The following is a 23,050-nucleotide window of genomic DNA, read 5'->3' on the forward strand; positions in this document are numbered from 1 at the left end:
CACCCCATCGCGGGGATTCGAACCGCCGACCATCTGAGCGGCAAGCCCTAGGCTCTGTGGTATAACCCACAGTACCACCCGCATCCCTAGGAGTCAGTAGAAGTTGTAAAAATAAACCTCCCAGTGAATCTGAGTTTTGATTTTCTGGGGGGGGGGGAGATATAAATAGCACATTCATTCAAATTGCTGTATTGGAAATACATTTATCAGTAGTTGTTTTGAAGATTAACCCTGTCAGGTTTCAGGTAGTTCAGATTACAAATCCCACCAATGCCAAAGCTGATAATTAAAATTAAGCTTATTTTCTGTTTCCAGCTTTAAACATTTCCTCCATAAATGTAGTGCAGTATCATCAGTTAATACAGGGGTCAGCAAACTTTTTCAGCAGGGGGCCGGTCCACTGTCCCTCATACCTTGTGGGGGGCCGGACTATATTGGGGGGGGGGATGAACGAATTCCTATGCCCCACAAATAACCCAGAGATGCATTTTAAATAAAAGGACACATTCTACTCATGTAAAAACATGCTGATTCCCGGACCGTCTGCGGGCCGGATGTAGAAGGTGACTGGGCCGCATCCGGCCCCCGGGCCTTAGTTTGGGGACTCCTGAGTTAATAGAACCATGCAGGTCCTTTACCTTTTTTTACCTTAGATGCTAAAATACAACCTTATTCTATGTGCAGTTTTGAAGATTTAGCCTGCAGTGCATGTTTTTCATCATCACAAAAACCCACCGCCAGCATTGGGGCATCACTTTAACATGCTTAATCTGTGGTTGGGAAGAACATTCAAGTGTTATAAAGCTGCAGACACAACTTGAGATGTTCTGTCGTCACAGAAACTGTTCCCATTCTACTACCTCTCCTTTTAGGTACAAAAACAAAAACAAATTTCAAGCACAACTTATAGTGTACACATAAAAATACCACCAATATATTAAGCAGCAGTAATAAAAATACATAGATACATACATACCCCAAGCCCAGGCACATAATGTAAAATGCAAAAATCTGCCCAGATCGGCATGCTGGCTCCCCAAAAGAAGGCATGTCTGGGAAAACCTGGATGTATGGCAATCCTAGTTTAGCCCATGCTCCAGCTTCCCCTCTCTGAAACCTGTCATGTTTAAAAACATTCTTAAAATTAAGTTGTTGGTGGGTTTTTTAAATGACTGTACATATGAGTGCTGTGCTGTGATACCATGATGCCAAAAAGAATCATTGTGCCCCCTTAATGACTGAAGTGTGTTTGTCTGTCTGTGTGGTCCAAGCTTACTGCAGTGCAGCTCCCAGCAAAAGCATACATGCCATTGGCATGAAAGTATTAAAAACAAATAACAAAAAAATGAACATTCAGGCAGGAGATTGTTAAGATTCATATTTTACAGAACGTTTACACTTTGAAGACCTCAGGGAAGGTGATAGAATTTTTAAAAAATCAAACGAGGGAAAGCTAACCCACCATCATTATTAAAAACATCCAGCTCAAGTCTGACCCTCACAACATGAAACAAAACAGGAGAGAAGTTCCCAGCTGGCTTCTGCCTTATTGCAATTTTCAGCAAAAACAAAATGGAACTAATTACACAGAGTGTTATACCAGGAGATATGTAATGCATCTTGAAGCTCTGCAAAGCTCCAAGGAAAACAAAAATCCAATTTCTTTCTCCCTTCTGCAGCTTAGCAAAAAAAAATCATAAGGTCAGGATGAGAACCACAGCTGTAGATAAGGAGGGGATAAAACTTCACTGCAAGATGCCTTCACTCTGGCCGGGGGGGGGGGAATATTGGCTGTTTCTTTTGGTGATTTGCCAGTGTGCTTTTCTGAAAATGAGCAGGATTATTCTGTCAGCCACGTATACAGGGGTGAAACTAGACTTTATTTCACCTGGGTCAAAGACACAGTTTGGCAGCGCCCCCCCCCCCCGCGTATTTGCAGACAAGGGGCTTGGATCAGCCAGGACCACTTGGTTGTTAAAAGCTAGCAGGGAGGGGACAGCAGGCTGGGCCAGGGAGGTGATTAATGCCTCCTTATGAGAGGGAGTCATCAGCTGATGACACAACCTTGATGGCAGAAAGTGAGGAGGAATTAAAGAACCTTTTACTGAGGGTGAAAGAGGAGAGCGCAAAATATGGTCTGAAGCTCAACATCAAAAAAACCAAAATCATGGCCACTGGTCCCATCACCTCCTGGCAAATAGAAGGGGAAGAAATGGAGGCAGTGAGAGATTTTACTTTATTGGGCTCCATGATCACTGCAGATGGTGACAGCAGACATGAAATTAAAAGACACCTGCTTCTTGGGAGAAAAGCAATGACAAACCTAGACAACATCTTCAAAAGCAGAGACATCACCTTGCCAACAAAGGTCCATATAGTTAAAGCTATGGTTTCCCCAGTAGTGATGTATGAAGTGAGAGCTGGATCATAAAGAAGGCTGATCACCGAATAATTGATGCTTTTGAATTATGGTGTGGAGGAGACTCTTGAGAGTCCCATGGACTGCAAGAAGATCAAACCTATCCATTCTGAAGGAAATCAGCCCTGAGTGCTCACTGGAAGGACAGATTCTGAAGCTGAGGCTCCAATACTTTAGCCACCTCATGAGAAGAGAAGACTCCCTGGAAAAGACCCTGATGCTGGGAAAGATTGAGGGCACAAGCAGAAGGAGACAACAGAGGACGAGATGGTTGGACAGTGTTCTCGAAGCTACCAACAAGAGTTTGACCAAACTGCGGGAGGCAGTGGAAGACAGGAGTGCCTGGTATGCTCTGGTCCATGGGGTCACGAAGAGTCGGACACGACTAAACGACTAAACAACAACAACGAGAGGGGGTGGTTCCTGACTGCTTGAAGGAAGCAGTGGTAAAACCATTCCTTGAGAAACCCTCCTCGGATTCAGAAAATATAACTACGGTGGAGCCTTCAATGTGGTCTTCCTCTGCGTTCAATTTTATCCCCTATGCTGTTTAACATCAACATGAAACTGCTGAGTGGGATTTTCTGGAGTTTTGACCTATAAAGCCTTAAATGGCTCAGGACTGCAGTACCTCAAGGATGCCTCTCCCCATGTGAACCTACCGGACCCTGCAATCATCCAAGGCCCTTCTTCATGTGTCTCCTCTGCAAAAGGTCTGGAGGACAGCAACACAAATACAGGGTGGGTGACACCTGGCTTGAGAGCAGTACATGTGAAAAGGACCTAGGAGTCTTGGTAGAACACAAACTTGACATGAGTCAACAGTGTGATGCAGCAGCTAAAAAGGCCAATGCAATTCTGGGCTGCATCAATAGGAGTATAGCATCTAGATCAAGGGAAGTAATAGTACCACTGTATTCCGCTCTGGTCAGACCTCACCTGGAGTACTGTGTCCAGTTCTGGGCAACACAGTTCAAGAAGGATACTGACAAGCTGGAACGTGTCCAGAGGAGGGCAACCAAAATGGTCAAAGGCCTGGAAACAATGCCTGATGAGGAACGGCTTAGGGAGCTGGGTATGCTTAGCCTGGAGAAGAGAAGGTTAAGGGGTTATATGATAGCCATATTCAAATATATAAAAGGATGTCATATAGAAGAGGGTGAAAGGTTGTTTTCTGCTACTCCAGAGAAGCGGACACGGAGCAATGGATTCAAGCTACAAGAAAGAAGATTCCACCTAAACATTAGGAAGTACTTCCTGACAGTAAGAGTAAGAGCTGTTCGACAGTGGAATTTGCTGCCAAGGAGTGTGGTAGAGTTTCCTTCTTTGGAGGTCTTCAAGCAGAGGCTTGACAGCCATCTGTCAGGAATGCTTTGATGGTGTTTCCTGCTTGGCAGGGGGTTGGACTGGATGGCCCTTGTGGTCTCTTCCAACTCTATGATTCTATGATTCTAATTCAGAACCAAGTCATCATACTTATTGGGATGTCTCTGTCACTACTATTCCTGATCAGTCTGATCAGTCAGATCTGACACAGTTGAAATAAATAAATAAATAAATATTTTTTTTTAATTTGGATTAATTGATTAATTATTGGTGGGGGATAGTGGACATTTTTCAGAATAGAATAGTTGAGAGATAATGGTAAAATGTGTTAGAATGATTTAAGATACAAAATGAAAATTGTTTAATTGAGATTTTAAAATGGACCCAGTATGGGGGGAATTGAGGAAGTCAACAATGTTAAGTAAAAAATGTAAGAACTGTTATGTTTTTCTTTTTCATGTTTTATTTTTGTTTTATTTTTGTGAATATTGGAAAATGAATAAATTTTTTTGGGGGGGGGAAGTTAAAAAATTGTCCAGTAGCACCTTAGAGACTAAATTTGTTCTGGGTCTGGCCATCCCACCTCTGCTTAAAAGCCTCCAAGGAAGGAGCCTCTATCACCTTTTGAGGGAGTCCATCCCACTGTCAAACGGTTCTTTTCAATGTTTAGTCAGAATCTCCTTTCTTGCAATTTGAATCAATTTATTCAAATTTAGAATTATAAAGTATGTTATTGCTTTATAAATTAGCTTTTATATTCTCTAATTTTGTTCTCTCCATTTACTCAAATGGGGGCCGTCACTGAATACAGACACAGGCTCTGCTTATGAAAAAAGTTTTAAAAGTATAAATTCTTTAACAGAATTTGTACTAACTTTAGAAAGAATTCCAACAGATTATCAAAAATAAATTAAAACTCAATGCTTGCTTGAAGTGCCTTCTGTTGATACAACTTGCATTTTGATTTCCAAGCCAGTTGATTAATAGTAAGTGGCATAGCAAAAATAACCAGTACATTTTCAAGGGCTTACTTCTGCAAAGGTAACTCATACAGCTGGTCTGCCCATGTGAGTAATGTAATGTTAGGACTGCTGCTCACAGAAGATTGCAAATATTTAGTGTCAGGGGGTCGCTTTACAGAGAGCCCCCTCCCATCATCTTCACCAGCTCTTCTCCCAGCGGCAGCACCAGTAGCAAGTCAGAAGAAAGGAATGAGGAAGTGAGCAGAGCGGAGATGGGGCTCTTGCATGTTAGAGCATGCTGCTCTGAGAGCAAGGGGAGGAGGACTTGGGACAGCTATCGGACACAGGGAGGCCGTTTCCTCCGACGCCCGAATTGAGGCATGCGCCCATCCGTAGGGCTAGGTGGCGGCGCTTTGGGGTGCCCAGGCTTTTATGCTGGGCAAAAACCAGGAAGAAGCCATTGTGGGGTTCTGACATGGACTGAGCAGTCATGTTTGCTGATATTCTTGCACTGTAAATAGTATGCACAATAAAACGCAAAGGAGCGCCTTTGTTCAAGAGTAGCCACAACCCTCTCTGACATTTAGGTTATAAAAAAAATCTGCTTGAAGAGCACACACTGCCCACAGAAGCAGGGAGGCTCTAGAGCTAGTGACAGATCAAGGCTTGTATGCAGAGGGCCTCATATTTAATCCCAAGCATCTACGGAGAAAAGGACCAGGTAGCGGGTGATACGAAAGGCCAGAATACACAATAGTGCTAGATGGACAGGAGAGTCTGACCTGGTGAAAGGCCGCTTCCTATGTTTCTAGCTGATCTTTTGACATTACAGTGCTCACAGGAGGGGACTGGTCCTGGGCTTGTGCCAATAAGCCCCGGGAATAACATTTGTACTGGCTCTAGAGTTTTTATCCGACTAAACCAATTGCTGCACAGGTATGGCATCCACATGCATTTGGCAAGCCCTAAGCAGGCTGCTCTTCAAATCTACCATGTTCTGTAACTTCTCTGTATTTACTAAGGAGCAAAGGAGACTCAATTGAATGAGCAAAAAGTACCATACTTTTCCGTGTATAATACTACTTTTTTTACTCTAAAATAATGTTAAAAATATGGGCTCGTCTTATACAAGGATAGTATCTCCTCCCATTTTCTTAAATCGGAGTCTTATACATGGTGGCGTCTTATAGACCGAAAAATACAGTAGTTCTCTTTCTGTTGTATTCAGGAGCACGAAATCAACTGCCCTCTCATCTTATTAAACTGTATTCCAGATATTCCTCTTTAATTAAGGGGTAGAGGAAGATTGTTCCTATGAGGATATTCTGCTGCAAAAGAAGAAAGAACCAGAAGGTTTCAGATTTCTAAACATGAAAAGTACATGGTCCAGTGATATGGGTTCCAAACGTTCCCTCTCCTTGGGGACAAACTATGGGGAAACCTGAGTAGTGTGCAGGAAGAGAGGATTCCTCCCTTCCTCCCTATGCTGCTGTCTCGGTAAAATATCCCTCCGAGTAGCTATTTGTGGTGGAGGAAGACTTGTTATTGGAATCAATAGCATATGGCTTCCTTTGATTAAACAAAGATTTCTTGATTGTTATGTGAATGTGCTACATGGTTTAGCCAATTCAGGGATAACTCTATGTAAAATAAAAAGAAATAACACTATAGTAAACAATTTTATCCAATAAAGGGTTCTTCAGTACCAGATGCTAGTCGTTGTTTTACAGAGCAATCTTAGGGAGAGACAAAATTTGTGCTGGAAGAACTGTCAAATCCAAAGCTTGGCTGGTCCAGGGCCAGTCAAAGCAGATGGTGTGGGCGACAGCAGAAGGAAAAACAAATACACCTGATATAGGGTTGGTGTGTTTTCCTTTCCTTGCCAAGAAAAAGGGATGGCTTCGGATCCTGTAGACCCCAAACCTCCCTCAGTCCACCCTGTGGTGGCCCCTCCCTTGGCAGCTTCCACATCCATGAGGCGGCCATGGCCTATTGCAGGGATCACAGGATTATGCCCTTAAGCTTGCATTCGGAAGGGACTTACTGAAAATGTTGGTTGTACAGGGAGGGTGGTCAAAATTCAGAGCATTCAAGTAAACAACAACAATAATTTTTATTATTTGTACTTTGCCCATCTGACTAGGTTGCCTCAGCCACTCTGGGCAGCTTCCAACAGAGTGATAGTGTAGCCTTATTAGCTCATAAGGGTCCTTAAGTTGCGCCCAGGCAGGGACAGGGACAGTCAATAACGACACTGAGGGTTGAATCCAGAGAAAGACTTTAATCTCTAATTAGAGAGACTCTTGGTTATCCATATTTCACGACAAGAGTAAAGAAAGACAAATTTGCAAAGATTCTTATACACTCCTTGGGCTCCTTCCCCCCTCCACTCTGTAAATGTGCGCACGCAAGGGGGTCATAGGTTACAAGTACATATATGGATCTTCCTGTGTCCGGTCCTTCTTGTAAACACATGCTGACTCAACAAAGCCTTCAGTAAGACTAGTTTATGCGTCAAGCTAGCAACTTCCAGCGTCAAGCTCATCCGCTGATAAGCCTTTCTCTGCCCCTCAATCTGTGTTCCAGAGAAGGCCAGCTTATTATTCGGCCTTGATAGGAAGCTGTCTCACTGTTCCTTTTGCTTACATTACACTTTGACACACAGAGAGGCAAAGAGGAAAGCATTTTGAGAAGCATTTTAGGAGGAAAGAATCCCAGGGATATGGGGGGCTAAGCCATACAATCAGAATTATACAATGCAAAGTATATGATCAGATTTAGCTCAATAACACAATTGGCAAATCTCTCTTTTCAATAGGATATAGATTATCCTGCAAGCAGGCCAACTGTTTTAGGCAGTGTTCACTAAATATGGCAAATGCATATTAACTCCCCACCCCCAATGTGTATAGAAGGATGACTAACCAAATCTTATCATCACAGCACTATATATCCATACTAAGTGACCGCTCTATCAATGGCAGGCCATGTTGCGGGGTGTGGGAAGGATAAGCAGAAAGCTTTAAGAGAATTTAAAATGTACTTGCTGTTTTTGACAGTAGCCCAAACTAATGTAACAACATGCAGTTCCTTCCTAAGCAAAGCACAATAATTTACAGAATTCCTCTAGCATGACTTCTGTTGGCTTAATCCATCACAGAGAATTTCAGTAATCTGGGTTTCTGGTTTTTTTGAACAGGTTAACAACAGGATCCCAATTTGGTATATCCGTTATACAAGTGCCGTATATGGATTTATTCTATAACCAACTATTCTAAAAGTTGCAATGTTATTTATTTTGCAGTTTGATTCCACAATAATCAGATACAAAGATATACTTAACTTTTATAGAGTTGCTAGTGTTTAAGAATTATCTTCATTTACATTTGTCCGTATAGGGCTAGTTACAGGAAATACTTTTTGCCTTAGATCTGCATTACCATACACTCCACTCTCATCTTGCCATGTGTTGATCCCATGTCTTCTGTAATCGGCCGTGTCAGTAAATTGAGAATGACATTTCCTGTGGACTACAGAGTAGCCATCTGGCTGAAGCTCAATCTAAAGAAAAGACATTCAAGGGCATGTTATTAATCAGAAGGCAAACCGGGAAACCATTTTTGATTATAAGAGAGGCAATGGTTGTGTTTGCACATCAAGCAAAACTATGTCACAACCTAAGAAACCTAAGAAGCTGCTTTATACTGAATCAGACCATTGACTCAGTATTGCCTAGGTCAACTGCTGGGGGCTCTTCAGAGTTTCAACTGGCAACATGACCAGACCTACCTGGAGATGCCAGGAATTGAACCTGGATCTTCTACAGGGGAAGCAGATGTTCCACCCTTAAGCTACAGCCCTTGTGCCATTAGTTCCTCCGGTTACATAGTATTGGTTTAGAATAGTTACCATTTTCACAGCAGATAAAATAGATTGAAAATCAAGTGTGTTTTGAGACTACAATTCCCATAATCCCTGTCCACTGGTCCTGCTAGGATCATGGGAGTTGTAGGCCAAAAACATCTGGAGCAACGAGGTTGATGAAGGCTGTGTAGGGCAACAAAGCAAACAGTTTTTAAAGCTTTATTCCCAGTGACAACAGAAAACAAATTTAAAAAAACCAAGAAATTTATCCCATGGTAAATTTCAGAGAGAAAAATATTTCACTTTATCCTTCTCATCCTAAACATATTTTATTTAAAGTAAATCCTCTTGATTATTATTCAATTACGGTAGATAATTTGTACTTGAAAGCTATCTTTCCTTTATGTGTACTACAGGGATCTAGAAAAAGGAGAGCAGATGGAGATTAGCTGTTTGTCTAGAGGGAGACATTTATCCCCCTTATTCCCTGCAAGTGATGCTGATGTTTGTTGGATCATGAAATCAGAGGAGGGCTTTCTGAAATTAATAGTATCCAGCCCTTAAGACAGGCATAGGCAAACTTGGCTCTCCAGATGTTTTGGAACTACAACTCCCATGATCCCTGACCACTGGCCCTGTTAGCTAGGGATCATGAGAGTTGTAGTTCCAAAACATCTGGAGAGCCAAGGTTGCCTATGCCTGCCTTAAGAGCAAAGTTCCTGCAAAGCTACACAGGTGAAGTCACCCAACATCTGTAGTGAGGGGCCATCAGTAAGCCAATGAGACTCAGCTCTTTCTTATCTGAGTCAGGTGGTCAGGTGAGGCGTGCAAGCACTGAATTGGTGTCTGGACTCAGTAACTGGCAGCATGCACCTCAGCAAGATGGAGGCACTGAGAGTGGGTAGTTTTCAGGTTCAGAAAATTGATGTTTGTCCTGATGTGGGTGAGATTTCATTCTTCCTGAAAGGGCAGAGACACAGTTTGAAGATATTCCCTGATCCCACCATTGAATCCTCAGTGGCCCATGGTGTATTTTACCAACTTTGGCTGGTTTGCAACTGCAACTGTTCCTGAATAAGGAGCCTTTCTTTGGTGATCTATGTTCTGGGAATCTCTCTGTTTGATCACTAATGTATTATACAGGGGGATGCCCTCAAAGACACAATATTATTATTATTATTATTAATTTGTACCACGCCCATCTGGCTGAGTCTCCCCAGCCACTCTGGGCGGCTTCCAATCGAGTATTAAAACAATACAGCATTAAATATTTAAGACTTCGCTAAAGAGGGCTGCCTTCAGATGTCTTTTAAGGTAGCCCCGCGTAGAGCGCATTGCAGTAATCTGGAAGCATCCCCAGAAGCTTCCATTCATGCAACATTTGGCTGCAAGAGTATTGGCAGGTGTAGCTGAAGTTGTTTATATTTCACTTATTTTGAAATATCTACTGCCTAATTGCTTCTAACCCTAATTTCCTTACTTTGAAGTCCTAAATGGCTTGGAGTCCAAATACCTGAATAATGGCCTCCTGCCATACCAGGACGCCTACGTCTTAAGATTTGCTCCAGTATTGCTCCAGGTACCCTCTTTAGTGGATTATGTTATATAAAGCAGATGTCTTTTTGTACTGATGTGTCAACCTTGGAATGTGTTTGCCAAGGAGACACACCTGGTTTTTGTGACTAGTGAGGCCATTCCTACTATTTGCTTTTGTCTTGTTATATTTTGCTGCATTTTTAAAATTATATGTTAATTAGTTTTTATTTGTGCTTAAGTACACTCTCCTGGAATCTTTGTATGAAGCATAGGTAAGGAATATTTTAATTTAAATAGTCAAGAAACTATGTAATAGTAGCAGAGATTGAGGAGACATAGAGGGTGCCTAGGCATAGACACAGAGCATGCTTAGAAGGAGCTTAAGGCGCCAAGGATGCTAAAGATGGCAAATGCATTTTACACATTAACTTGAAGCAGAACCTTGCACTGGTATGCTTAATGAGATCAAAATGTCCAAAGGATGTGCATATAGTAAAAAAGGTAAAAGGTAAAGGACCCCTGAAGACAGGAGTGCCTGGCATGCTCTGGTCCATGGGGTCATGAAGAGTCAGACACGACTAAACAACAACAAAAGGACTCCTGGACGGTTAAGTCCAGTAAAAGGCGACTATGGGGTTGCGGCACTCATCTCGCTTTTCAGGCCAAGGAAGCCGGTGTTTGTCCACAGACAGCTTTCCAGGTCATGTGGCCAGCATGACTCAACCACTTATGGTGGTGTCTGACAGGACACCGTGACAAGTGTACATGAGAGAGACAGAATGGGGGGGGGGAGGGAGACAGAGAGAGTGTTCATCATGATCACAGTTGAAATGTGTACTGACAAACACTTCATGAGTTGCCATGGTTACAAAAATATCTGGCCATGATTCCCATTCTGCTAAAATCCCTGGCACGTAAAGGAAGGGATCCACACGAAGCCATTATTCATCAACACACTTTCCTTTCTCATTTACCGGCTCAACTCTGTATTCCATGCACATACAATTAATCAATGCAATTTAAGTGGTAAAGTTGACATTTCTCACTGCTACTAGAGGCCAACAAACAATACAACAGGTTTGCAATCCAGTTAAAGATTATGGGTTGTGTTCAAGGTAGTGCTAAGGTTAATACTCCATCAGCGCAAGGATTTTTCCTTGTATGACAGAATCTTCTTCCTCCACCCAACTTTGTCCCTGACCCTCTAGAGCAGATCTGGGGACAGCACAGGGTGTGTACAGCGGAGTCAGCCCACCCTTAAGGTGCCTCCCCTGTCCCCCCACCTCTGCCACTGGCCTGAGTTTGGACATTATGTTAAGGCCAACAATTACTCAGCACTAGGTAGTAGAACCTGTTTGAAAGAACCTCTGAATGGCTACTGTTCTACATATGAAGGCCTTGATGTAAAGCATGGTAGAAAACAATCATTCTGCTCTTATACTTACATATGGTTCATAGTCATATGGTGGAACATAATCTGTTTGGTATGTTGTATCTAGAAACCTGTAACATAGAGAGTATATATTATAACTAGCTTTTGTGTAATGTTTTTAAATTGTCTGTCTCTAAGAACTCTTATAAAAACAATTTAAAATATATAGTTAACGTTGATCTTTTAGTAAGCAAGACCAAAGTAGTGGGGAAAGGTATTTTCAGTGTGTGTTTCCATAGTTGTTAGAGTCAAGTTATACTTTACAGAATTTATTCTCCATTTGGATTTGGACCAAGTGAGGTCTGCTAATTTCCAGAACCCCCACTATTGTTTTTCAGTACTAGGAAAATTTAGCAGCTATGCCTGAGGCACAGGAAGAGTAACACTTCCAGTAAACTGCCAAAAAGTGACATGCTAAGGAAAATAGAAGTATTCCTGTGATTTGTTATATAACATGTTGCACTTGGTTGGAATTTTCCGTCCTACATGCACAAGAAAACCAATAAAATGTCAGAAGTTGATCTATTCTCAGGCTGTTTTTAACTGGAGAATCTGGAAGCTGATGGCCCAGTTCACCAGCACAGCCCACAGCAGCACAGTTCCAAAGCACTGCTTTGTGCAGGGACAGTCCTCACGGCCCTTGGCATCCCTATATGGATGAGAGGATGGCACAGGTAGAGCACTACATTCATATGAACAGTCCAATTGTTTGTACTTTTTTCATACATGTATACAGCTGGATAGTTCTTGAAGTGATTTAGAAGAAACTGAACAGACCCACAACCGCTGCCAATCAATTTCAGAATATGGCTCTTAGGAGGGTGGGAATGGATTGTGCCAAGTTGCCATTTGGACAGTACAAAGAATTGATGGAGGTGGACACTGGAATTTCCAGGCCTGACCCAAAGACTCTGTTTACAATTTTAACAAGTTACAAGAGAATATGTAAGAGCTCCACCTTCTGCCCCTCACTTAATCTTATCTCATTCACTTCCCAGGTAAAGAAAAGTGCCCAAGCACAAGGAGGCACGGGTAAATTTAGCTTTCCTTGCTCATATGCATCTTTTGATGTAGAAACCAGACCCTACCCAACCCTATACTTGATATATGAACGAAGCAGATACAAGGACAATAAATGTGGCTTCAGTCTTCTCACTTAGTTCAGCCCTATGATGAAAGCAGCAGCAATCATGAATTCATGATTTATTACATACCAAGCCAATAAATAAAACAAAGCATGTTCTGATCATCCCGCAACAAGATCATCTTGTAACCTCTTTTAAAAGATGATCTTTGTAAAGTTTGTACTTTGAGCTACCGTAGTGACTAACCTTTTAAAATAAGTTCAGAGTTGCCATGAAAGGCAAATGATCCAGCTCTAATAAGCATTATAATACAGTGGTACCTCGGTTTAAGTACACAATTGGTTCCGGAAGTCTGTACTTAACCTGAAGCGAACTTAACCTGAAGCAAACTTTCCCATTGAAAGTAATGGAAAGTGGATTAATCTGTTCCAGACGGTTCGCGGAGTACTTAAACTGAAGCGTGCTTAACCCGAATTATGAGTGTAAAAGTCTGTACTTAAACTGAAGCATACTTAACCTGAAGCGAACTTTCCCATTGAAAGTAATGGAAAGTGGATTAATCCGTTCCAGACGGTTCTGCGGAGTACTTAAACTGAAAATACTCAAATCGAAGCGTACTTAAACCGAGGTACCACTGTATCTAGCTTTCAGGAGAGTTGCAGGGGAATAAATATCAAGTTTATGGGGTCTAGCTAGTTTACCCACTAAAATATTCAGCAACACTGCGATCCCACATCCCAGCTTCGCAAAGCGGTGCAGGGCTGACAGGGCAGTGTGAGGATGCAACAGCCACGTGTGCCCTTTGAAGACATGCCTGTTGCAGCTCTGTGCCCAGTGCTTATTCGTTGCAAAGAGTTCCCAAGCCCCAAGAAGGAGGAAGAGACATTGCTGACCCTCCTGGAACCTCCTTTCAACCTGCTCGGCTTCAGTTGCTCCACAGCCTTCCAGTAGGAAAAGGCGCAGGCTGAGGAAAAGCAGGGTATAAAGAAGAAGAACGGAAGAGAGGCGCAGCATGCAGCCTTCTCTTCTGTTTTCATGCCTCTGCAGCCTCGGCACCGCCTGAGGGCTGTGAGGAAGGCGAGTGGAGCCCATGGAGGAGCCCGACTACATCGGAGGCAGCACAGCTGCAGAGAGGTGGGGACAACACTGACAGATGCAAGGGGACAGCAGTAGCACAAATGAGGCAATTGGGGTGGGTCTTTCCCACTTGACCCACAAAGTGTCTGTGGGGAGAGTGGTGCCCTCAGTGATTAATCCTCACTTGCTGCACTCCTAGCCCCGCTTACCTGTGAATAAGACCTGTAATTTACATAGACTAATATTTAGTCATACAGTGCCTTCAGACAACCTGTTTATTGAGCATCCATCTTAATTTGTTTGCAGGGAGATTAGAAGACATTGGCTGTTTAAGGAACCTTCATTCCGATTTGTCTTCAGGGAGGTGAAATATCAAAGGTAATGTTATCCCACACTTTCCAGTGCATTTTCCTGCATGTACCCTGTTGCAAAAAGTCTGATCTCTGGGGAAAGTAGGCTTGTTGTGCAATGGCACAACCTAAATTTACTAGTATGTGCTTGAATCCTACCTGAAAATAGCAACTGTCTGGAAGCACAGTTAGCCTACTTATCTATTTACCACATTATTTACAAATACATCTATGCCCAAAGTGGTTTTTCAGGAGTTCAGTGGAGCAATGCTGTGCCAACCCCCACCCTTCCCAAATATCAGTTCCTGGAACAGGCAGACGAAGGGCGGCAAGTGACATGGAGGTTTGTAGAAGGACATTTTAAAAGTCCTTAGATACATATTACTTTAATTACAGCCATATTTTCTTAAAATACAATACATGTACTTTTGGTGTAAGGGGTTCAATTCTGGATGGAGGAAGGGAGTCAGAGTGTCATGGTCACAGGTTAGGGGGTGCCTTGCCCTGGGTGCTGGCAACCCATGCTACGCCGCTGAGCCTACTCACAGCCCAGCCTGGCTCGGGACAGAGCCCATGTGAGTGACTGTGCCCACCCTACTTGGGACATCTTGGCTTATGCCTAGTCATGAATTTAACACCTCTGCTTTAACTGCCAGCTTTGGAATAATCATGCCAATAGTCCGCATACCATGTGCACGAGTGACAGCCAGGGTAGATGCAAATGAAGGAAGCCTCTGGACATACACAGAGGGCTGTAGTCAATGTTAGTCAAACTCAGAATAGGCCCACTCAAATTAAGAGATATGGCTAATTCAAGAACGTAAATTTCAATGAGTTTACTCTGAGCAGATGTTACAAACCAGAATGACTAGGTCCCCAGCTCAAGAAGAAATAAAGTTACCTACATGGGAAATGAAGGAAGCTTCTAGGCATGCACTGAGTGCAGTATAATTAACTGAGCCTATGCAGTCTGTGCTACCAGACTTCTGTTATAGCAATGCACTTTTATATTTGAAGTAGAGTTGCATAAGATGGTGAAAAGCAAGATATGTTCTATATTCAACACAGCAGTTTCTAAATGTATAATTTTAATGTTTTACTATGTATGCAGTCTGTCAATATCTGTATTATAAACATTTATCAACACCATATTCTTAGGAAATACTGTAAATATGGTGAACCAGATGCTGATAAAATTAAAACTTAACATACTTTTGTTTCACCAGAAGTTGTTTCCTGCATCTATTCCCTAGTCTTGGATATAATCTTGCCCTCCTTTGCTCTCAAATTTAAATCAATTTATTTTTTTAAAGTAGCAATGGCCTTCTGGATTTGATTTACTGCTCCCCTGCCTTTCTGTTTAGGGTCATTTACTTTGCTGTTTTCAGTTTCAAAGCCTTTCTCAAACGTTAATGCTAGTCATCTACTTTCCTCAAGTCTCAGTCACAATGCTAATCATTTCTAAAGTTTATGTTTTGGTCCATAAATTGCTTGAAATTCTAGTAAGTTAAATACTGCAGCTTTTTTATTCAAAACAAAAGCAGACAAAACCAGATACTAGCCAGAAAACCTTTTAGAAGAAAATTATACTTTCCTCAAAAACTATCTGAAAGTGTTTACATAAACCCATGAGCTAAAAGCCTGATTCGCACACCATGGTCAGCCAAACTATGGCTTTTGCTCCACGCCCGTCTTTTCTACTGCCACAAAGCACTGAAGCTTGGCTTAGCATATGGTGTGAACAAGCTCTCTCCTTGCTAACCCATACTGTGCACCCAAGGTTTATTCCTCAGATCCATTTTCTTTTGCATACACAAATGAACAGAAAGTGAAAGGGCTATGGCAGAACATACAACCATTTATTTGGGACTATTCCAGTAACAACACTTACAGTGAGATCCTATACTGTACATGTATTCCCAGATACTGAATCCTTAATTGCCAGGGAAATATTTCATTGGGTCATGGTCAAAAGCAACAGAAAATTTATCATTGTGTTTCAAAATACAAAATTATACCAATGCATTTAATGAAGAAATGGTTACTTCAGTCTTCTTAAGCAGTTTCAAGGTATCCTATGCAACTATTGGAAGCAAACTCAAGAGGAAAATAAGCTATCACAAGAGCTTTAACAAAGCAGCACGGAGAGAAAACATTTTTCTTATTTTTCCTTGCTTGAAAATAAAAAAAATATTATTAATATTATAATGCAAAATACAACCACTAAAATAATTAACTATGTTGGAACTGAAACTAGTGCACACATGTCGTATGGTATCCAATGCAAAAACAGTGGTTGTTAATTACTTCTCTGTGAACACTATAGATCTTCTTAACCCTTAAAATGGATTCAGTACAGAATCTGATCATAAATGATCTAGTTATTACAATTTTGCAAGTACTAACATTTTAAAGTGATCTGGAGAGTGACGGGGCAATACGGCTCCAGGACCTGTTTCAGGTAACCCTGTCTCCCTGCAAAAAGAGAGAGTTTTCAGACTTCAAGTGAAACAATAAAGCATTAAGCACAAGTCAGATATTAAGAGTTTTATGATGAATTCAATTCCTATGAGTGGGTGGGTATTAAATAAATGATCAGTAGTAATTAGATCAAACTCAGTTATTAAGAGACAAATGGAGGACTCTGTCTTAGTGCCACAATGTTTTCATGCTACAATAAAATGCTGTTGCTTTTGACACAGTTGTAGGGTTATCACACGGCATTTTTGCAAGTGGTCACTACTGCTCTCTACTGGATGAAATGTGACAGACGGGTTCAAACATTTATTTAGCTTTAAACTTTACTGCTTAGCAGTAGCTGAAGAACAAAAACTATTCTCATCCTGACAAATGTCTCTAGTATAGAGCATAACTTTCCATCTCAACAGCACAAAGAGGCAAGGTACAAAATTAATTCTGAACTAAACAAATTTAATGGAGGTTGCCAGTTTCTCATTCTACTTTCCACTTTTGATGAACTACCACCTCTATCACAGATACTTTGGAGCAAATGTAGAAATTATTGGCATCCAATATTAATGGCGCTGAAATGTTTGCTGTACAAATAGTGTAAGATATGAAGAAAAAGAAAACAGGAATTCACAATGAGTTATATCCCATAATGCAATATTAAAAATGGAAAGTGTAATGCTGGTGGTCAACAAAAGAGGTTTAAAGACTGTCTCAAGGCAAATCTTTAAAAAATGTAGTATAAACACTGACAACTGGGAAACTGGCCTGTGAGTGCTCCAGTTGGAGAACAGTCTTTACCAAAGGTGTCATGGGCTTTGAAGACACTCAAACTCAGGACGCAAGGGAGAAACGTGCCAAGAGGAAGGCACGCTTGGCAAATCCACACCGTGATCAACTCCCGCCCGGAAACCAATCTCCCCACTGTGGAAGGATGTGTGGATCCAGAATTGGCCTCCACAGTCACTTACGGACCCATTGTTAAAACCGTGTTTATGGAAGACAATCTTACTTGGCTACAAGTGATAGCCAAAGAATTATTTGAATACTGAATATGGATTCAAAAGCTTCCAGAAATACCTGCCAATAACAGCGACTTCAAAATTATCTTCATCCAACAAAAACTTCCGAATGTCTAGTTCTTTATATTCTTTAATTCTGTAGGGTTGAGAGAAATGATCTTCATATGTGGTTACCCATTTCTAAATGGAAATGTAACAGAGAAAGGAAAGGGTTTTAGAAACACACCAGCTGTCAACTTATTAAATGTAATGAAAAATTATACGTGCTTTTATATGCCAATTATTTTTATGGATGGAGAGTATTTTTCTGGAAGAAGTTCCTGATCCTACCATTATACTTCTCCTTCTCATAATGCTTTATCCCTGCCTCACTCCTCTCCCTTCGTAGCCCCATTACACTTACCATGACTTATCTAACCTGACAAGCATAAGACATGGATAGGTTTCTAGAAGCAAGCTGTGACGGTTACCTATGTTTAGTGCTGGTGGGGAAATAGTTAACTGGGAGGTCCAATCAGAACCCAAGGGGGTGGAGTCAGAGGGACTATAAAAACCAGCCCTGAGGGGTAGTAAGGAGTTAGTTGAGTTGATGGGGTAGTTGTTGAGAGAGGAGAGTGAGGGAGTTAGAGAGTCTGTGGGTAGGCTGAGTTAGTGAGGAGAATTAAGGGGAGTTTGGAACAGCTAATTGCTAGGAAGGTATAGGAAACAATTGTATTTAAAACTTTATTGCAACACAAGCTTGTTAAACTACAAACTAATAAACAACATTTTGTGTTCCAATTTTAACCCTGACTGGACTCAGTATTGTACCAGTTAGAGACTGGTTGGTGGGAGAGGGAGAACTCAGTGGTGGCACAGGGATCAATAGACGGTGAAACATCTGGGGACCCTGTGTGATCACCACACAAGCCTAACCCCATCCTTCCTTTGCCTGTGTCAATAACTTCACGGGAGGGTAAGGAGTTACAGAAATCCCCTCCACTTCCTTGGCCTTATATCCATTATGCTGAGAGTTGAATTTTGCCAAAAGATGCAGGTAAGGAATGAGTCCACCACAGCAATTAAGAAACTGATTCCTATCATGTTGAAAATAAATAATATTTCCACACCTTAGGGAGCTTTTGATTAGAGCGGAAATAATGTACGTTTGATGCACTGCATATCATATTGACTGCCTTCTGCTTTTTTGAGGTATGGAGGATCAGAACGTGACAGAATATTGTGAACAGCTATTTTATATATCAGTACTTTAAAGCTGGCACTACTCACACACCCATTTAGTTGAATGAATTGAGTATGAACTGATAAAATGTCTATACGTCCTCATACTTCTTGCATGATGGCTCTACCACTATCTATATGGTCAATATATACGTTAATACAGTCGTACCTCCGTTTACGTAACCCTCTGGTTATGTAAACTTTGGGATGCATCTGCGGCAAACCTGGAAGCATTTTACCGTGTTTCACCACACACACACATGCACAGAAGTGGTCTGAGCATGGGCAGAAGCAGTCCTCAGGTTGCGGAAACCTCAGGATACAACCAGACCTCCGGAACAGATTCCGTCCACAACCAGAGGTACCACTGTAATTCACTTATATTTAAATCAGTGTATATGTTTGTATCAACTGCTACAATAGTATAATGTCAGTTTTTGGATGTGATTTGAACTGGCCTCAGAAAGTTAAGCAAGGAGTATATTATTCCAATTCCATGAAAATCAAGGTGTGCTAAACTCCACAACACTCTGCTTTAAGAATTATGCTAGCTTTCATGTTCCCAGCAGGCTGCTCCTGCATCTTATTTCCCCTTCCAACTCCAACTGGTTTGTACTACATTTATAATAATTATTATTTGATGAATCAACATTCAGGGCTTATCCACACTTCCCCTTCTCCCACTGCTTTCCCCTGGGGAAAAGTGCTGTCTAGCACTTAACTGGAACAAATAGCAATTCTGGAGGCAAGGCGAGGGGAAAATCACTGGGACCCATGCCTAGAAAGGTCCAGTCAACTGGAAAACTGCTTGGATGCATGCTTTCTAGTCATGACATAAGCGAAAGTGTGGATGAGCCCACACAGTTGACTCATGTGTGAATGGTCTCCATCTCTCACCGCCTATGAAAATCAATGAATGGATAAAGAACCTACCCACCTGACACTGACACAAAAATCTTGCATGTACATGATGTAAAAGAATGAAAGTTCACTATCCCACCCCCCCTGTACCTCTTTTCTCCCTCAACTTCATACTCTCTATAACTTTGGTGTCTCACATCAAACGTACACTAGTGGCCAAAATTGTGGAAACCTGTTGGAAAAAGTGTGTTTCCGAGGTTTGATGGCTTATATGAAGCCGCTGGGAGAGATCATCAGGAGGTTTGGGCTGGGTGTTCATCAGTCTGCAGATGACACCCAGCTCTACCTCTCTTTTAAATCAGAACCAGTGAGGGCAGTGAATGTCCTGTGTGAGTGCCTGGAGGCGGTTGGAGGATGGATGGCGCTTAACAGATTGAGGTTGAATCCTGACAAGACATCAGGATGTATCTATCTATATCTATATCTATATATGTAAAAGGTCCATGTTTGTGTTTTATGACCTTTCTCCGCAACCGCTTGACTGATTGCATTGAAATTTGGACACAACGTCACATGCGAATATCCGAGGGTTTGCATATCGTTTGTGTAGACAGATGTCACACCTACAGCAGGTAAAGCAGGTAAAACCCACTGTTTCTGAACACCAAACTCTGACAGCTAATTAAAGTTATACTCCAGACATGCTTATAGGCATAGGAAGGACCCTTTCTTACCTCATCTAAGGTTCCAAGTCGCCAGTAGGTAGAGCGACATAAATTTTTAGAGCCCAAAGGAATTTCATGTATGTCATAGTCCTTAGGTTCTGCTTCTCTCTTGTAGTACCTTAAAAATTAAAACAGCAATAAGCTAGATGGGTGCTACCAAAGAAGGACACACAACAGACTCATACCCAAATGCGCATGCCATCTGTGCAAGATCAATCACATTTCAGAGGGGGTACTTTCAGAGTTTTTAGGGTGTTACTTGAATCACTACAAAAAATGAAAGATGATTTTAACCATAGGATGTGCCAAAACATGCACGCACAACCTGAATGGGGAAAACCGTAACTCAACCACGCCTTTCCCCGAACCCTGAGCAATAGCGCACAGCATCACGTTCAAACCGAAGTCCATGAACTTCTAGCCTGGCTACAGAAACAGCTGTAGCTCCATCGCCAGGGCCACCGGAATCACGAACTCCCTCCCTCCCTCCCTCCCTCCCTCCTGGCGCGCCTCCGGGAGCCTTTTCCCTCACCAGCGGTGCACCAAGGTGGGCCTCCCATAGGCGGCGCAGGGCGAGCGCAGCGTCAGGGCTCCACGGCGCTCCATCACGTCCGGAGGGCCCAGCTCCATCTTGGCGGCTCTTCTGGCGACACCAGAAGCGCTTCGCTCCTCTCGCTCTGCAACGGGACGGACGCCGCCAGGGAAGCAGCGGCGCACAGGCAGCAGCACCGCCTCACTCGGCCCAGCGGCGGCGCCTCAGCCCTCAGCGACGGAGCGGCAGGAGAGGCCTCTTCGCTCCTGATCGCCATGGCAACCACAGAGGCCGCGAAAAGAGACTTCGCGAGCACTCCGCCCCAAGACCGGAACTCCTTTAATTCCGTGTTTCTTCCGCGGCCGACTCAGTGCAGGTGAAGGGGGAAAGGCCCTGCGAGGAAAGAAGCAGCTGCAGCTCTCGCGAGGCAACAAGAGGCAGCCTTCTTTATCAAAAAGCCATAGCAAATAATAAAACCCTGTTGAGCTGCTGCACTAAAAAATATAATCACCTCGGTGTGGTAGGAATACTTGTTAAAAACACTCGTTGCGTGAGAAGCCCGTGCTCGTCCCGGGCTGGTTGTGGTAATACTCAATGGAGAATGAAATTCACTCTGCACATGCACAGAGGCACTGTTGTGTAGATCACTTCATTGCTATACAAAGGTTGCTGGATGTAGGGCCTATTTCAGACTAAATTTAGAATAACTACTTGTGTATAATGGGATTCCCTGCAAGTCAAGGGAGTAAGAGGATGCTTTTACCTGTCCGATCGTTTGAAGGGATCACTATGTGTCAGGAAAGGAGGAGGGCAGCTATATTATATTTGTTTGCCATACAATTCCTCCAGGTGCAATCTTCCGTTGTACAATGAGATGCCTTCAGTGGGCTCAAGTCCAAGTCATGTGCTGTGTCAGCCAGATAGACAATGCCAAAGATTCTTCCCCCAGATGTAACGGTTTCTATATTGTTCATAATTTATCTTGTGAAGCGCCCTGAGATAAATGGATTTGTAGTATACAAAATTAATTTTTAAAAATTAAATGAAGAACCCCAATTCCCATCTCAATTCCAGGATGCACTGTGAAGGACTTCGGAATGCTAATGCCACCTTTCCCCCTCACCTATCAGTAATCCATACCTCCAGTAAGCACATTGAAATGTATTGCTCTGAAACAGAATGGGCAAGATTGCACCTTGCACCGGCCCAGGCATCCCCAAACTGCGGCCCTCCAGATGTTTTGGCCTACAACTCCCATGATCCCTCGCTAACAGGACCAGTGGTCAGGGATGATGGGAATTGTAGTCCAAAACATCTAGAGGGCCGAAGTTTGGGGATGCCTGCACTGGCTTTTTGTGTGGCACTCCTAGCTCTATTTACCGAGACTTCAGTTAATTTGAGTGGCTGTTATCTCCAGGCAAGACTGCATACAAAGCAGGCGTGCTGTTAAATACTGTCATAGATTTGAGAGGGGGATCCCTTAACCCTAGAAATGAATAAAGGCTAGGATTTTGGTTGGACGCTAAGGATGAAAGTACAAGCTTCAGAGACTGCTGTGCTAGACAGCAACTACCCGGCTGTCTTCGGGAGGGGCAGCCCTGTTCCCAGGAGCCAAGGTCCTGACGGGCCATCCGACCGGGAGGAATCCTCGGCCTGGGAAGCGAGAGGTTGCCAAGGTGGGCGAGGGTGGCTGCGGAGGAGGAGCAGGGAGGTGGGCCGGGATCCGTCTTCGGGCGGGGGAAGCTGCCTGCCTGCCAAGATGCCTTGGGCTCCAGGGCTGCCCTGCTGTGGGGCACTAGCCCCTCTGGGAAGCCGGAAGGTGTCCCCCGGTGAGGAAGCCCCGATTGTCTCTGCCGCGCCTTCCCTTCTCCAAAGGGACCCCGGGGGCCGAGAGACGGGCAGGCAGCCGGCTTCTGTGGCCGTGCTAGGCGACCTTCCTCTGGAGTGACTGCGGTGTCCCGGCCCTCTGCCGCCTCAGGAACACGAATGACTGCGGGGGGCGGGGGGAAGGCGAGCAGCTCCCGGAGCGCCGCCCCGAGAGGGAGAGGGAGAGGGAGAGAGAGGGAAGCTCCACGAGGAGGAGGCGGCGTCTCGGTCTCGGCCTCGGCCTCGGCCTCCCGCCCGCTCCCCCGAGCTCGGCGCTCCGCCCTGCGGGGCCGCTGACCCGGA

The 23,050-nt window shown here is 43.2% G+C and overlaps 1 protein-coding gene across 1 annotated transcript; it reads right to left on the bottom strand.

The window, feature by feature from the left end:
• Window positions 1–4,934: 4,934 nt before the first annotated feature.
• Window positions 4,935–22,867, bottom strand: CFAP95 (cilia and flagella associated protein 95). The gene is made up of 6 exons (XM_035100268.2): window positions 20,882–22,867; window positions 20,359–20,467; window positions 17,601–17,722; window positions 16,458–16,526; window positions 11,553–11,610; window positions 4,935–8,268 (listed from the first exon to the last, which is right to left on the bottom strand). Exons 1-6 carry the CDS (start codon window positions 20,977–20,979, stop codon window positions 8,071–8,073), a joined length of 654 nt encoding a protein of 217 aa, XP_034956159.1. The 5' UTR covers window positions 20,980–22,867; the 3' UTR covers window positions 4,935–8,070.
• Between the last annotated feature and the right edge of the window lie 183 nt (window positions 22,868–23,050).

This window comes from Zootoca vivipara, chromosome 11 (genome assembly GCF_963506605.1).
Source record: "Zootoca vivipara chromosome 11, rZooViv1.1, whole genome shotgun sequence".
NCBI lineage: Eukaryota > Metazoa > Chordata > Lepidosauria > Squamata > Lacertidae > Zootoca > Zootoca vivipara.